At 40.4% G+C, this 17181-nt stretch overlaps 1 protein-coding gene across 2 annotated transcripts in view; it reads left to right on the top strand.

Moving 5' to 3' along the window:
• The window catches only part of CUNH11orf65 (chromosome unknown C11orf65 homolog), a 61962-nt gene extending 54105 nt beyond the window's left edge, over positions 1–7857 (top strand). The window contains exons 8-9 of one of the 2 annotated variants that reach the window (XM_037745203.1): positions 4921–4976; positions 7440–7857. In XM_037745203.1, coding sequence (XP_037601131.1) covers positions 4921–4976; positions 7440–7594 — 211 coding nt within the window. In that variant the 3' untranslated portion in view covers positions 7595–7857. The remainder of the gene's footprint in view (positions 1–4920; positions 4977–7439) is intronic. The other variant, XM_017547063.2, reaches the window with a different exon arrangement.
• Positions 7858–17181: the final 9324 nt, after the last annotated feature.

Below are 17181 nucleotides of genomic sequence, written 5' to 3'. Positions count from 1 at the left end.
AGACCCTGTCAAAAAAAAAAAAAAAAAAAAAATCCAAGTGTAGTAGCTCCCACCTGTAACCCCAGCACTTTTGGAGGCTGAGGTGGGAGGATTGCTTGAACCCAGGAGTTTGAGACCAGCCTGGGAAACATAGTGAGACCCTGCCTCTAATAAAAAAAAAAAAAAAAGAAATGAAGTTCTGATCTATGCCATAACATTGATAAATCTGTTAAGTGAAAGAAGCTAGTCACAAAGGATCATGTGTCATTTTATTTATATGAAATGCCCAGAATAGGCAAACCTATAGAGACAGAAAGTAGATTAGTAGTTTCCTGGGGCTGGAGAGTTAACTGGGGGCAGGGGGGAAGGGGAGGTGGTGGCTATGGAGTGCAGTGTTTCTTTTTGAGGCAATGAAAATGATTGAAAATTCATTGTGGGCTGGGCACAGTGGCTCCTGCCTGTAATCCCAACACTTTGGGACACCGAGGAGGTGGATGGCCTGACATCAGGAGTTCAAGACCAGCCTGACCAACATGGTGAAACCCCTTCTCTACTAAAAATATAAAAATTAGCCAGAGGCAGGAGAATTGCTTAAAGCTGGGAGGTGGAGGTTTCAGTGAGCTGAGATTGCACCATTGCACTCCAGCTTGGGCAACAAGAGTGAAACTCTTTCTCAAAAAAAGAAAAGAAGAAATAAAGTCCATTGTGGTGGTGGATGTACAACTCTGTGGATATACTAAAAGCCACTGAATATTATACTTTAAATGGGGAATTATATAATATATGAATTCTACCTCAATAAAGCTGCTTTAAATGTTCGATATTTACTCAATTACAATAAAGAATGTAGATACCGCATGGATGAAGAGGCAGAAAAATTTAAAGGAAGATGGTGTAAGTAAAGAAATGTAAGAAAACAGAAGAAATCAGTAAACGTGAGATAAGAAAATGGGGTAGGAAAAATCAAGGTCATGGTCATTGAACAATAGAACATGAAAAAAAAAGACGCCAGAGGAAGCAGAGGAGAGAAAAATGATGCAAGGAAAGATAAATGTAGAAAAAGGGGAAGAATGATAAAGAACAAAGGAAAATCAAAACAAAAATAAAAGAAAAAAGAAGATACTGATGAGAAGGATAGATTGGAAAAGATAAAAAATAAAAGACTAAGTATCCATAGAAGGTGCTTTAAAATAAAGAGATTGCTGTGATTCAGTAACTACAATATTTTGTGCAGACCTGAGTCTTGAGATTCCCTGTAGACAGCTCGTCTGTAGTTTCTGGGACACTAAACAAATGCAGATGGTAATAATGATGCAAGAAATGACAGCCAAGCAAAGGAGGTGCAGTGCCTTGCTTTTACTTTTCTTCTTAAGAGTAAAAATTGCTGGGTGGAGAAGAGAGGGAAGAAAAGGAAAGAGAGGTCAGGGAGGTCCATTTTGAATTAGTTTCCCAGGACTGGATAGAGAGTTTTCTGAAATCCTGCTCTGCCTTTCTCTTGTACAACTAGTTGGCTGGTTCAAGCAAAGGGCCAGCAAACAAGTACAAAAAATTGATACTAGATATTCTATATTCTATCATTACTGGAATATAAAAAGAATAAAACCATTGAGTTCAAAGGAAAGAAAAAATAGGCATCTCAGTCTACATAAGACTTTCCCTGCTCTCCGCTAAGTGATAGTAGGTGAAGAGTCTTAATGGCTTCCCTTTGTCAGGGGGTTGGGGGAGAATAAACCTGTAAGACTTGAAGTGATTTCTTCATAGCATATACTCTACATGGAATGAAAGGGATATACCTAGCTTTCAGATGATAAGAGTAACTGAAAATTTCCATTTTAAAAAATGCAAATATCCTGTTTTCAAGTTATGTATAACTTCTATCAGTTTATTTTCTGAGTTGAGGATAATCATAATTTCTTACCAACATGGGCTCTTAGCAAGATTTTATATTGAGCCTTGAACAATAAAAATTTTAGATGAAATTTCCAATGTGGTTATCTGGGTATATCTCAGTTGCACTACTTGGCCACAACACTGATTATCTCAGTAAGACCAAATTAGGCATAAGCCCCTTCTTCCCAGTGCATTTATGGTCTCCACAGTCCGCTTCCTTGTTTGACCTTTGTAGTCCTCTAGATATTTTGTAACTGGCTCGGTGATACCTTGTTTGATGTAAATTTAAAAGTCTGACATTTGTCCCCTCTAGAGAATTGGTCATCCCCAATTCCTTGGAAAGTATCCTTCAAAGTCTATGGAGATTTTTCTATAACTGGACAATTAGAATGGCATAAATTCCTTGAAAACTGTTATTTAGTGATAACAACCAGTTTCTCCCCAAAGGCTTTTGTGCTAGCCCATTATGACAGACTGATGCTCTCCTGAGATGAAGCCATGTGCATCTTCAGATGCATACTGCAACTATTAACTGAACACTATTATTATCATTTGGAAGAAGGTATAGAGCCATTTTTACTTGTGGACTCAAACACATTAATGAATACTGTTGCAAATTCCTGTATCCAGAGCTATGTTGCTTCAGATGTTTACAACCTAGAACAATCCCCACATCACCATCATGAAGTTATGCACAATTCCATAGGACAGCTACCATGGCTGTTGCTGGCATTCATCCTAATGGATATTCAGATGTTCCTCTTCCAGGATCATCATGTTTTTCAAACACCAAGTTAACTTTGACATACCTATTAAGCAATCAGCAACTAGGAAATACTAAATACTTTCCTTGTATTCTGTTGGTGAGAGCTCTGTGCCTATGTTTGTTACAGATAGTTTCTATATCTGAAGCTGCTCCTTTGATTTCTAAGATATGTAGTTTTGTGACCTCTCTGGCTAGGGACTTTTTCTGAGCTCTTAAATTGTTAAATTTGTAATTTAACGGAGATTCATTATAGATTCCACACATATTTTATTCTGTAATTATTATCTAAAAATATCTACAAATTTCTTAATGAGAAGGATCAGCTCTGTGATATAAACAGCTTGGTTACGCTATCATCAGACTTGCTTTTATTTGTAAAACTTGGATTTCTTATCAGTTACTGCTGGTGTATTCTTTTTGAGAAGTTCTTTTTAAAATAATGGAATAAAATTCATGTGCTAATTTTAGACAAAGCAGGGACAGTAATGGGCCCTAACTATGGTGTATGTTTGTGCCCCAGGTTGTCAGGGCTTAGCACACTATTGATCAGGGTCTCTTATCTTGGTTCCTTGAAGGAGGAATGGAAGTCTTTCCTTGTAAAAATTCAAACAAGCAGGGTGAGTCTTCATAGTGCTCCTGAGCAACCACTGAAAGCACAAAGTCTGTTAAAATTTAAGGTCAAGCCAAACTGAATTGCCTACTGAGAGATTGTTGAAGGATTTTATACTACCTGCTTTTTTCCTGAATCCTTTCATTTAAGTCACCCATTTAATAAGTATCCTATTTAATGGCCTTAAATAAGTATCCTATTTAAGGCCATTGAAGAAAGTTCGCAAGGCAACAAAAGGTAGCAGTAGTGAGAAGGTGCCAAATTCAGACACAACATCTTATTGTAATTAAATACTGTTGGACAAGCCAGGTGCAGTGGCTCATGCCTGTAATCCCAGCACTTTGGGAGGCCAAGGTAGGTGGATCACTTGAGCCCAGGAGTTCAAGACCAGCCTGGGCAAAATAGCAAGACCCCATCTACAAAAAGTTAAAAAGTTAGCCAGGTGTGGTGGCATGCATCTGTAGTCACACCTACTCAGGAGGCAGAGGCAAGAGGATGAGATCACTTGAGCCCATGAGGTTGAGACTGTAGTGAGCCATTGTGGCACCAGTGCACTGCAGCCTGGGTGACAGAGCTAGACCTTGTCTCTATAAAAATAAGTAATAAATACTGTTGGAAGTATATACTTTCCTACTACAAAAAACTTCAGGAGCACAGGGTTGACAGGAATAAAAATAATTCAAATGGAATAAATAATTAAAAAATCACAGTGTTTTCTGAATTATATGACAATTCTAATTCTCCACATCCTCTCTGTGCCAGCGTCTTTCAGCACCTACTGTGACCAAATCCTGACCTGATTTTTTGGTTAAAGTGGGTGCAGTTGTAAAAGTGGTTTGGAAAAGTGGGATACAGAGGTTAAGGTGAAATAAGTCTGAGGAAACATGCCTCTTGGTGCTTTCCCTCATCCTCACAGAACATCATACCTTGTTCTTCTCTATTCCACCTCTTCTCAGGCAACCCTGGTCTCTCTATTTCAGTCTCTGTTCAGGGAGCTGAAGTGATAGCCACATTTGCCGTACCTGAAGTTATCTCATATGTGTTTTGGACACTGCAGAGACAGCGCTGCTGCTCTAATGAGCTCAAAAAGTAGACACTTTAAATTTCCCTTCATATATCAGAGACATTGGGTCTGGCAATCCAGAACCAAGGAGAAAGTTTTTGTTGCTGTTTCCTCATGACTTTTCCATCTGACAGTTTTCTGTCCAGGCTTTAATTTAAATGTTATTAACTAACATCTCAGAAAACACTCAGATGAGGACATGATCTTGCAGGAATTAAATAGGATAAAATGAGAAGGCATGCTACAGGGAGGCAAAAGGACAGTAAGTATGGCAGATGGTGGGCACCATTTTCATACCTCCTTTAACTCCTTGTCCTGGAGGTTCTTAGCTGGGGGTGAGCTACTAAGAGGTTGGAAAGTCATAAGAATTAAACATGGAGGCTAGTGATGGTGGGTACCATTTTTATACTTCCTTCAGCTCCTTCTCCTGGAGATTCTTAGCTGGATGTGAGCTATGAGGAGGTAGGAAAATCATGAGAATTAAACATGGAGGCTAGTGAAGATGCCATTATTAATCTAAGATTTCTCAAAAGAAAGTGTAATTTTAGAAGTAGTCTAAGTATGTACTAATGAACTGATTTAGTTTAATGAATGCTCATATAATGTATGTAGGTACATTGCCAGCTGGAAGGAAATTGCTACAAGCAACTCTTCGGCTAATTTCAAAGGTAGGCAATTTTTAGCAGTAGTTTATGGGAAATTCTCATGAACAAAAAATACATTCTACACACTTATTTCTAGGCATTTAACATTTCAGTAATCTGCATAGTATATAAATTTAGATGCATTTGTCAAGTCATTTTTACCTTTGTATGTAAGATTGTTATTTGGGAATAGAAAGAAATGTCCTATATTATTTAAGGTTGAATAAAATGGTTTTTAAAATATGAATCCTTTGTTAAAAGTTACTGGTCAGGTACAGTGGCTCACACCTGTAATTATAGTACTTCAGCAGGCTGAGGCAGATGGATCACTTAAGGTCAGGGTTTGAGACCAGCCTAGCCAACATGGTGAAACCCCAGCTCTACTAAAAATACAAAAATTAGTTGGACATGGTGGCAGACACCTGTAATCCCAGATACTCAGGAGGCTGGGACAGGAGAATCACTTGAACAGGGAGGCAGAGGTTGCAGTGAGCCGAGATTACCCTACTACGCTCCAGCCTCGGTGACAGAGTGAGATTCCATCTCAAAAAAAAAAAGTTACTTATGGTTTTAGTAATGATTTTTCATGAGCAGACTCCACTTGGCAAAATAAATGCCTCAAAATGTTGAAAATAGTTTCTAGGTTCTATGGTTCTATGCCACTATTGTTCTGCCAGTAGTTAGCAGTACTGAAAACACTGAAAGTGAAAGCCATCATGTTAAAGAAGAGTGTCATCAGAGCCCAGAAATCCCGATCATTTTAACATAGCCAAAGCCCAGTTATTGCACACCTATCCTACTAGCAGATAGGAGAAGCAGTAAGCAGAGGTTAGAACTGTGGAGGGTGTTTATTTGTTTATTAGTTTTGAGATAGGGCCTCACTCTTTTGCCCAGGCTGGAGTGCAGTGGCCTCAATCTGAGTTCACTGCAGCCTTCACCTCCCAGGCTCAAGCACTTCTCCCACCTCAGCGTTCTGAGTAGCTGAGACCATTGGCATACGCCACCATGCCCAGCTAATTTTTGTATTTTTGTCAAGGCGGCATCTCACCATGTTGCCCAGGCTGGTCTTGAACTCCTAGACTCAAGTGAGCCATCCATCTTGGCCTCCCAAAGGATTGTGGAGTCTTGATTCAGACTGCCTGGGTTTTATTTTTGGCTCCACTCTTTACTGGCTATATGATTTTGGGCAAGTTACTAGCTCAATTTTCTCATCAGTAAAATAAGAATAACAGTAGTACCTGGCACATAGGTTGTGAGATAATAAAAGATAATACATGCACAGAGCTTAGAATAGTGCCTATCTCATAATGCATACTCCATAAATATGAGCTATCATTAGCATTAACTGGTCCACCTATTTCCAGCTCATTGCCACCCACTCAGCCCAAGTTACCTTCACTTCTCTACAGGCTTCTGCAGTAGCCTCCAAACCAATGCTGCTTCATTCCCTACTCTGCACAATAGATAGTTATCTTTTACAAATTTAAATGGGCACAGAGACCCAGCGCAGTGGTTTATGCCAATAATCTTAGCACTTTGGAGGCCAAGTTTGGAGGATCACTTGAGGCCAAGAGTTCAAGACCAGCCTGGGCAATTTAAAGAGACTATCACTCTATAAAAAATAAAATTTCAGCGGGGCATGGTGGCACGCACCTGTAATCTGCTACTTGGGAAGCTGAGGCGGGAGAATCATTTGAGCTCAGGAGGTGGAGGCTGTGCGATCGCACTACTGCACTCCAGCCTGGGCAACAGAGTGAGACCCTGTCTCAAAAAAAGAAAAAAAAAAAAGGGAAACAATATAAATGACTGAGTTAAGAGCAATTACTGTCAAAAAAAGGAAAGATAACAGGATAGTAGTTGGAAAGAGCATAAGAGCAAGTGAAGATTATTTTAAGTAGTGGAGATATGCATAACTGAAGACAGTGAAGGTGATCCACTGGAGATGTTGGCATTGGAGAAGAGGAGAATGTATGTCACTTCTTCAAGAAGCCAGATAAATCCAGAGCAGATTTAGAAACATGAGCTCTGGAGAGGAAAAGGGCATCTCTTCCTTGTGAGTGAAGAAGTTAGCTAATAGTTAATTACAGAGCACGAACGAAATGACAGATACTCTGCTAAGTTCTTTACATATACCATCACATTTAATTCTTGCAGGAATATGATGACATACGTGCGGTTATTATTCTCATTTTACAGATGCGAACACTAAGACTTAGGTTAAATAATTTGTCTCAAATAACGCAGCTAGTTATTAATAGATCAGACCTAAAACCCAGGTCCTGCAGAGCCTTTTGTAGGGATGGACAGTGATATGTGGGAGTGAAACTGGGATGAACTCAGAAATTTGGGACATTTCTGGTTTCAGATGAAGATACTTCCTTTAAGAGTGATGAAAGGGAATGTGGAACAGACCAGCACATAGTAGCATTTTGAATGAGCATCTTATTACATCTGGAATATTTCTAATCATTTGTCATTTATCTTTAGGATTCAGATTTGATCAAGCACATCAAAACATATATGACTATGGAGGAGATATATCAGAGATGGAAATGGGAACACCAGATGATACTTACTATGAAAATGTTTATCAAGAACCAAATGTAACTAGATTAACGCCTGATTCTACTTATGGACTATAAAGTACTTTATTTCTTCTGAGCTATAGTCCTTTGCGCCCTGCACCCATCAGTTATAGCCAAGAGATAATATATTCTGACTGGAATGACTTGTGTGTATATTCTGGGCACAGAATCCAGCTCAGTTAAGTAAGGAAGGTTGAGCAGAAATAGAACATTGGACTGAATACAATGGCCATGACAAATAAAGAAATTATTCCTAGTATTCTGAGAAACGGTAGTATTCTAACAGTCACACTTAAGTAAAGATACTATATTTAGGTACAGAAACGTCAAACTGATTATTTTAAATGTTTGAGACGTTTAGTGTATTCATGTAAGGCAGAACTCTCTGCCCCTTTATCCCATGTGCAAATGTGCCTTGCTTCTTCCTCCCTTTCTCACTTATATCCTCTCATCACTCCATTTTTTTCTTCACTGAACCTTCTTTCCTCTTCTTGTCTCTCTGCCTGCTTACTCATCCTAGTTGTCTTTGCAATTCTCAGTTTCTCTCACACTTACTGCCTATTTTATGTCATTGTTATTTCTTTTTCTTTCTTTTATAATGTTCTTTATCTTTCCTTGTTTACATATTTCTCTTTACTTGCTTTCATCAATGTTGTCCTTTTCTTTTTCCATTTTCCTTTCTAGATCATTCCCCTAATCTCAGTTTTTTGGGGCCTACAATTTGCCTTCACTACTGTGCATGCAATACAGCATTTTGGATTCACATTCCCTTGCTTCCAGGTCAGAGCAGTGAATTAGTTTTCTATCACTGCATAATAAGTTATCTCAAGACGTAGCAGCTTAAGGCAACAAACAATTATTATCTCAGACAGTTTCTGAGGGGTAGGAAACTGGGAGTGGTTTAGCTGGGTGGCTCTGGCTTAAGGTCTGTCAGGAAGTTGCAGTAAAGATTTTTACCTGGGTTGCAGTCATCTGAAAGCTTGACTGGGTTGGGAGAGTCTGCCTCCAAGATGGCACACTTTGATGGTTGTTGGCAGGAGGCCTCAATTCTTTGATACATAGACCTCCCCATAGGATAGTTTGAATGGTCTCATAACATGGCTGAGCAAGCAACCTGAGAGAGAGAGAGCAAGAGAGCGAGAGAGTGAGAGCGAGAGCGAGAGAGAGAGGAGAGAGAGAGACAGACAGACAGAGAGAGAGACCCCTAGTCTTAGAGGCCACACACCATCACTTCTGCCTTATTCTATTAATTAGAAATGCATTAAGTCCAGCCTACCCTCATGGAGAGGAGCTGTTATCTTTATTACGCTTTATCTCTTAAAAGGAAGACTATCAAATAATTTGTGAATGTATTTAAAATTACCACAAAGAGAAAAGGAACAATCTTAGTCTTTCCTTTCAAAACAGACCATAAGATATTGGTACAGGTAGTTTATTTAGGAGATGATCTCAGAAATCACAAATTAGAAAGAGAAAGTGACACAGGGAAGGGAGGAAAGCCAAAAAAATTTGTGTTAAGAATGGGTTATTGTTGTGAGTATACAGGTCTCAGTTTGCTAGGAATGCTCTGAGGAACCATATAGAATGCATTTCAGAATTTTCCCACTAATGGACAGAGAAACCAGATATTTATCTACCAGCATGAGGAGCCAAACATTACCATGCAGCAATTATAGCTCTAGGTTCAGTGGAATCCTTATTGTGATCTCCAGGGGAACCATTCCTTCCCTCACTGGATATAGGGAGAATACAGTGGCTACATGGACTAAGTCCTGCTGAGTCCCAACTTGCAGGAACAAGAAGTGCAAATTCCCAAGGGATCACATCTCTACCTTGAATGACGCACCATAGGTATACCATAGTCAGCCAATCTTATTTGTATCCCTTGCTTCTTGGACCCATGTATTTAAGCTATTTGGACAGCACCATATAATGGTCATTGGTTCAATGTATATATCACATCCTGGAGGAAAATGCTCCAACCTAGCTGCATGTCATACTCAAGCTAGAACCTTAGGTTACTCCTTAACAGGCCAACTTAACATTCTAATAGTTTCTAGATTGTATGGCATATGATAGGACTAGTGTTTTCCATGGTCATATACTCATTTTAAAAATTCCTTTACTATAAAATTGGTCCCTTGATCAGAAAGCCCATAATAGTAAATCATGCATTTTATAGTTCCTTAGGTAGTGGTTCTAGTAGGGCCATCATGGGCAAGAAAGGCAAATCCATGCCTGGACCAAGTAGCAATCCCTGTTAAGAATAAATTACTGCAGTGTCCAAACCAGAATGGGTCTGATATAATCATGTTGTCACCAAACAACTGATTTGTCTTTTCAAATGATGGTGCCATATCAAGGCCCAGTGTCATTCAGCAGTGGAAGTAGCTAGTTTTTGTGAGAAAAGACTCGTGATTTGGGGCCCTTGGTTCCATCCTTGCCATAATGACTCTTCTGTTGATGATCTAATTGCATAAGCACTAAGGTGGCCAAAAGCATGTTGGCTGGCCTTCAATGCCAAAGTCACCTTATTATTCTTATTGTTCATTGTCTCTTCTGAAGTGGGTGCTCTCTGGTAGGCTCTGGTACAGTGATATGTGAAGATCCACACCTTATAAGTCAATCCTTGTGATACTTCCCAGATTTCCTTGTCTCTAATCTGATTTTGCCCTTTCCAAGTAAGTACCTGACCAATGAGCCAGACTATTTGCCACTGCCCAGGAATCCATGTGTATCTCTACTTAAGGCTACTTCTCTCTCAATAAGAAGTGAATGACCAAGTATAGTGCTCAAAACTTTGCCCACTAGGATTTTCCCTCGCCACTGTTCTTTAGGGCTATACTTAAGTGGGGCTGTAGTGAGGGATCAATCCAGTTTTAGCTTGAGCCAACTCATTCATGAACAAGGCCCAAGTTGATAGGGAACATCTCTGCCATGAGTGTCATACCATAGGTGTACCATAGTCAGTATCATCAGTGTGGGCTGAGAGAGAAGCATTTGTGCAACTAAATTAGATAACATGGAGATCAGGGCTACTTGCTGTGTAACTTACTTGTGCTTTTCCAATCTGCTGGAGATAATTCCCAAATGTCTCATGTTATGGGTATCTGCTGTGCCTGCTAGATCTGATTATTCACAGCAAATAACCTTCCCCCGTGAAATCTGTCAAATATTGCCCCTTTTTAAGAGGTTACGTCCATGACCCTTCACTCTCCAAGAAATTCCATATAACATTTATCACCAAGTCCTGCTTGAGGAGTAAGAAAGTAAAGTAGCTGGCCTGTGTTCCCTTCTCCTTGTCAAGGGAACCTCTAGGTACAGACTAATGTTATTTGTCCTCATGTAGCAGTCTCTTAGCAGGCTAACCCTGGGTAAGGGTTACTCAAATAAACCCAGGAGCTATGGATATCTGAGGGATGGCTTCCTGAAGAATGTTATATAACCTATACAATTCCCTGGGGTATCAAATTGAGACATTTTATGATTTAAATGTCCCTGCTCTGTGTAATGCAAACCCATAAAACCTTAACTGGAGACCTAATCTGTTATTCTAGGCCAGATAATGCATGTTCAGTGTGGCTGAAGCTCCACAGCCCACGCTTGCTGTCCCAGACTTTTCTCTGCTTTGTCTGAGCCTCGATTCCCTGTGTCATTGAAATTATTTGTAAAGCTTCAAACCGGGTAAAATATTTGTGTGACGATGACATGACAGTCCAAACTTTTGTTAGCTCAGATACTAATATCACCACACAAATATCTTCTGAATTCATGTACTTCATCTGTTTTGTCACAAACATAGACCATACCACCATCATCTTTTGCTAACTGGTTTCTTTGACTCAGGTCTTGTTTTCCACATCACAGCCAAAGTGATCTTTCTAAATAAAAATGTATTTAATTTCCTTCACTTAAAATACTTCAATGCTACCTCATGGCAGCCAGGTTAAATCCAAACCTTTAAATATAGCTACAATATCCTTCATGTTTGATATGGTTTGGATTTCTGTCCCTGCCCAAATCTCATGTAATTGTAATCCCCAGTGTTGGAGGAGAAGCCTGGTGGAAGGTGATTGGATCATGGGAGTGGATTTCCCCCTTGCTGTTCTTGTGATAGTGAGTTCTCACGAGATCAGGTTGTTTAAAAGTGTGTAGCACATCCCCTTTGCCCTCTTCCTCCTGCTCCAGCCAAGTAGGACATGCCTGCTTCCCCTTCATCTTCTGCCATGATCATACGTTTCCCATGGCCTCCTTAGCCATTCTTCCTGTGCAGCCTGTGAAACCTGAGCCAATTAAACCTCTTTTATGTATAGATTACCTAGTCTCAGGTAGCTGTTGACATTTAGTGCTATAAATTTCCCTCTAGACGCTGCTTTAAATGTGTCCCAGAGATTCTGGTACATTGTGTCTTCGTTCTTACTGGTTTCGAAGAACATCTATATTTCTGCCTTCATTTCATTGTTGATTCAGTAGTCATTCAGGAGCAAGTTGTTCAGTTTCCATGTAGTTGTGCGGTTAAAAAGAAGTTTATATTGAATATTCAAACTCTAGGGAACATTTTGGGTAGTTTTTAAATAACCTAACGTTACGATCTCCTAACAAGGTTAACAACAGTACACAGAATCAGGTTTTGACACTATCAATTGAAGGACATTTTTTGTTTCTAAAGCTTATTTCTTAGAATACCATTTATAGGATTTGTGTAAAATATACAATGTTTCTACTTGTAAGAGTCACCCGCACCCATTATGATTGCTAAACATAAAAACAGAAAATAGCAAGTATTGATAAGGATATTGAGAAATTGGAACCCTTGTACACTGATGGTGGAGTTGTAAAATGGGTCAGCCATTGTGGAAAACAGTATGGTGGTTCCTTAAAAAGTTAAAAATAGAATGACCGTATGATCCAACAATTCCGTTTCCAGGTAAAAAAGCAGAGTTCCGAAGACATATTTGTGTACCCATGTAAATAGTGACATACATTATTCACAATAGTCAAAAGGTAGAGACAACTCTAGTATCCATTGATGGATGAATGGATAAACAAAATACATACATACAGTATATACACACATACAATGGAATGTTATTCAGCCTTAAAAATGAATGAAATTCTGCAATACGTTACAATACACACAAACCTTGAGAACATTATGCTAAGTGAAATAAGCTAGTCACAAAGAGACAAATATTGCATGATCCTGCTTATATAAGGTACGGTACCTTGAATGTCAAATTCAGAGACAGAAAGTGGAACAGTGGTGCCCAGGGGCTGGGTGAAGGGAGGAAGGGGGAGTTGTTGAATGGGTATAGAATTTTAGTTTTGTAAGGTTAAAGGAGTGCTTGAGGTTGGTTGCATAACACTGGAAATGTATTTTATTACTACTGAACTGTATACTTGAAATGGTAAATGTTATTCTGTGTGTTTACTTTCTTTTTTTTTAAGTGACTCACCGTTAGTAGTACGCCAGGTGTGAACACACTTATGGCAAGAACTGTAAGCAAGATCATGACCACTTCTCTCCTGTATGACTCTGTCCCAGTGTGGGATTGTAACCGGGTTTTTTCTTGGGTGCTGGTGAGGCATGGCTCCCCTGACAGAATGCTGTGGGTTCTTAGTCTCCGATTTCTTAAGAATTAGCGATGGGACCACTGCAGGTGTGCCGTACGCTCGTAAAAGTAAATATTGGACCCAAGAAGTGTTGTAGAGAGATGATTTTATTTAAGTAGAGAAAAGAAGAAAAGGAGAATAAGAGAAAGACTTCCATGAATAGTGTGGAAGGGGATTCCAGAGGGGAAATCCGGCAAGGTGTGTGGATACGGACTTTTATCCTGGGACGAACTCCCACCTCTCCAAGACCCTGGGCCATTGAAAGGAGTTCCTTAGAACTTCCGCTGGAGTGATTGACTTTTAGTTTCTTCCTGTGCTTGTGAAATTCAAACATAAACCGTTAAATCTCCCAGATGGAGAGAGATGGCAGAGGGGCATGGCGCTGGGAAATTCTTGCCCTTAAAACTGTGCCCCCTTGTGGACCTGGAAAGAGAACACATTCTCTCATTCCCCTCTGAACAGGAAAATTCAACTTTGGTTGGAATAGGGGCGTCTATCCTCTTTACTTCCTGCCGAAATGGGGCATAGAAGAGGCCCTGCAGTTGAGGTTTCCTCCAGAGGGGAGCCTTTCAGGGGTGCAGGTTGACCTACAGGTCCACAATAGAGCTCATGAGCCAAGGACATCCAGGGTTCTAGTGGCAGGATTAATTGTGACCTTATGACTTTTTAATTGTGACTTTTCTATAAGAAATGACTATGACAAGGTGGTTAAAGATGAGAGGCCCAGAGGCCAACAAATGTAGAATGGTTATAAATGAGCCTAGGAGAGAACAGAGCCAGGTTCTTGAAGGTCTCTAGCCCTGTGTTTGATTGATTCCTGAGTTCTATATTCAAAATAACACTTAACTGGTTTACAAAATAGCATTTTTCCTAGAAAGAAACAGGTTCCTCTCTCTGTTGTTAGCAGATTTAGGGCCCTTTTATTTTTAAAGCTATGGCAGCTAAAGAGTTAAGTTGGTTTGCAGAGAGAGCTGCCTTTTGCAGAGAGAATTAGCAATGTTTTTTGTTATTAATTAGCTCCTGGGATAGCTTATTGTAACTGAACAGAGGTAGTAGCTTTTCTAATAACAGCACCAAAGTTTTTTATTATTTGAGGAATGGCAAAGTTGAGGGTTATAGTTCTGTTAATGCCAGGATAAATTAGACTTATGAGGGGTTAATCCTCTGAAGATCTTGTTGGAAAAGCAGATGTAGAGCTTCTAATGGCACGTAGGTGTGCAAAGGATTATCTCCTTGAACTTCAGGCTGCGGAGTGGAGGGTCTATGACTTTCCTCAGGAGGTATCCAAGGCTTAAGCTGAGTGTGATGAATCCGTGAGTCAGTCCCCACCACCTTAACTGCCATTGGGGTAGACAGAATAACCGAAAATGGTCCTTCCCAAGATGGGCCTAGAAAAGGAGAGTCTGAGGGGAGAGATTTAACAAGCACCAAGTCTCCAGGCCAGAACAACTCTTTCCCTTTTCCCTTGGATGTTCTTCAGGCTAAGTCTTGAGAACCTGTTGGTATTTAGCCGAGGAGGTTATATGTTATATTAGATCTGCTGTGGTTTTGTCTAATACAAGATCATTAGTAAGAAAGGGCCATCCATAAAGCATCTCATAAGGACTGAGTCCTATTTTCTGAAGAGAATCTTGAGCTCTTAAGAGTGCTATTGTTAATAGAGAAGGCCGCCGTGGCTTTCCTGTGCCAGTTTCTTTAGGTGTCTCCTAAGAATTTCATTTATCTTTTCTACTTTCCCTGAGGACTGAGGCCTCCAAGCACAGTGGAGATGATACTGTATCCTTAGAGCCTTGGAAATTTCTTGGGTCACTGCAGCTTTAAGGTAGAACTGTTATCGCTTTGAAGACAGCAAGGGAGTCCAAATCTGGGAATTATTTCATTAATTAGGACTGTTATTACTTCTTGGGCTTTCTCTGTTCTACAGGGGAAAGCCTCAACCCAGTTTGTATAAGTACCACACATACTAGCAGATATTGATGTCCCCGAGAATTAGGCATATGGGTGAAGTCCCTTTGCCAGTCCTCACCTGGGTAATGTCCAGCTTGTTGTTCCTCAGGGGGAGCTTTGTGATGTGCCAAAGGATTATTTTTTTTGACATACTTCACATCCTTTGACTATTTGTTGGATAGCCTTGAAGAGACCTTTGTCTGTAAATGTAGATTTGGCCATCTGATGTGTATTCTCTAGACCCATATGGAAGGTTTGATGCAGAATTTTAAGTACTTTCTGCTGGCTGGCAGCAGGTAGAAGCACCTCTCTCTCCTCAGTGGCTAACCATCCTGAAGGAAGAAGATTGTGTCCCTGGGAGATTGCCCACTCTACCTCTTCTGATGAATTTTGAGGTCTAGTTCCCTGGAGTGGGATCTTCCATGTTAAATTTCCTTGCACAAATGCTTGTCTAGCTGCCCTTTTAGACTCTAGGTCAGCTCGGCGATTGCCCTCAGCTACCTTGTCATCTCCTTTCTGGTGATCCTGACAGCGTAAGACTGCTACCTCTTTTGGTTCTTGGACAGCTTATAATAAGTCTAAAATTTTCTTGTGGTATTTAATGGGAGTTCCTGCTGAGGTTAGGAACTCTCTTTTCTTCCATATAGCAGCATGGGCATGCAAAACCAGGTAAGCGTATTTGGAATCTGTGTATATGTTGACTTTCTTTCCTTTTCCTAATTTTAGAGCTTGGGTGAGGGCTATCAGTTCTGCCAGCTGGGCACTAGCACCAGGTGAAAGGGAATTGTTTTCAAGCACTGTTTGATCACTGACTACTGCATATCCTGCTTTTCGAACTCCATTTTCCACAGAGGAACTTCCATCATTGTAAAGGTTAAGGTCAGGGTTGTCTAGAGGAGTATCTAAGAGGTCCTCTCGAGTGGCATAGTTTTGAGCTGTAATCTGCTGACAATCATGCTCTGTGTCTGCTCCTCTCAGGGAGGAAAGTAGCTGGGTTGAGGGCTGCACATGTATGCAGCTGAAGTACAGGCCCTTCGAGCATTAAGGCCTGATATTTGAGAAAACGATTGTCAGACAGCCGTGAGCCTCCTTTAGAGCCCAGAATTCCAGCTACATCATGTGAAGTCCATATAGTTAGATCTTTTCCTTGCACTATTTTAACTGCCTCTGAGACCCGTATAGCCACTGCAGCTACGACTCATGAACAGTATGGCCAGCCTTTTGCTACTGCATTAATTTTCTTAGTTAGGTAGGCCACCGGTTGTGGTGTGGCTCCCTGAGTCTGGGTGAGAACTCCCAGTGCCACTCCTGACTTTTATGTAACATATAGGGAGAAGTCGTTTCCTATAGGAAGGCTTAGAGCTGGAGCTTGCAGTAGTGCCTGCTTTAGATTCTGAAAGGTGCCTCAACTATCGGGTCCCAGAGTACTAAATGGGTATTAGCTTTTTGGGTTTCCTTAATTAGAGTGTACAGAGGTTTTGCTATTTCACCATATCTGGGAATCCACAATCGGCAAAAACCAGTTATTCCCAAGAATCCCTATAACTGTTTTAAGGTCTTGGGATGGGGGAAGCTGAGCATGGATTGAAGATGTCCCTTATCTAGGGCCCAAGTGCCTCTAGACAAGACCAGCCCTAGGTATTTTACCTCCTGCCTACAAAGCTGGGCCTTCGGTTTGGAAACTTTATATCCACAGTCAGCAAGGAAGTTTAGGAGGTCCTGAGTGGCCTGCTGACACTGGCTTTCTGAGCTCTCAGCTAAAAGTAAGTTATCCAGATATTGAAGAACCTGAGTACCTGGATGTGAGAAACTACTAAGGCCCTGAGCTAGAGCCTGGCTGAACAGGTGTGTGCTGTTTCTAAAGCCCTGAGGTAATACTGTCCAGGTAAGCTGAGAACTCTGGTCTAAAAAGTCTTCAAAGGCAAAAAGAAACTGTGAGTCAGGATGTAGTGGTACACAGAAAAAGGTATCTTTAAGGTCCAGAACTGTAAACAATTGTGCCTTTCCTGGTATTTTAGAGAGCAAGGTGTAAGGATTAGGTACAGCTGAGTATAAAGGAATCGCAGCTTCATTAATAAGTCTAA

Source organism: Cebus imitator, unplaced genomic scaffold (assembly GCF_001604975.1).
Source record: "Cebus imitator isolate Cc_AM_T3 unplaced genomic scaffold, Cebus_imitator-1.0 Scaffold194, whole genome shotgun sequence".
NCBI lineage: Eukaryota > Metazoa > Chordata > Mammalia > Primates > Cebidae > Cebus > Cebus imitator.
Note: the sequence above shows the minus strand (reverse complement) of the source record. Positions and strands in the feature narration are given on the sequence as shown.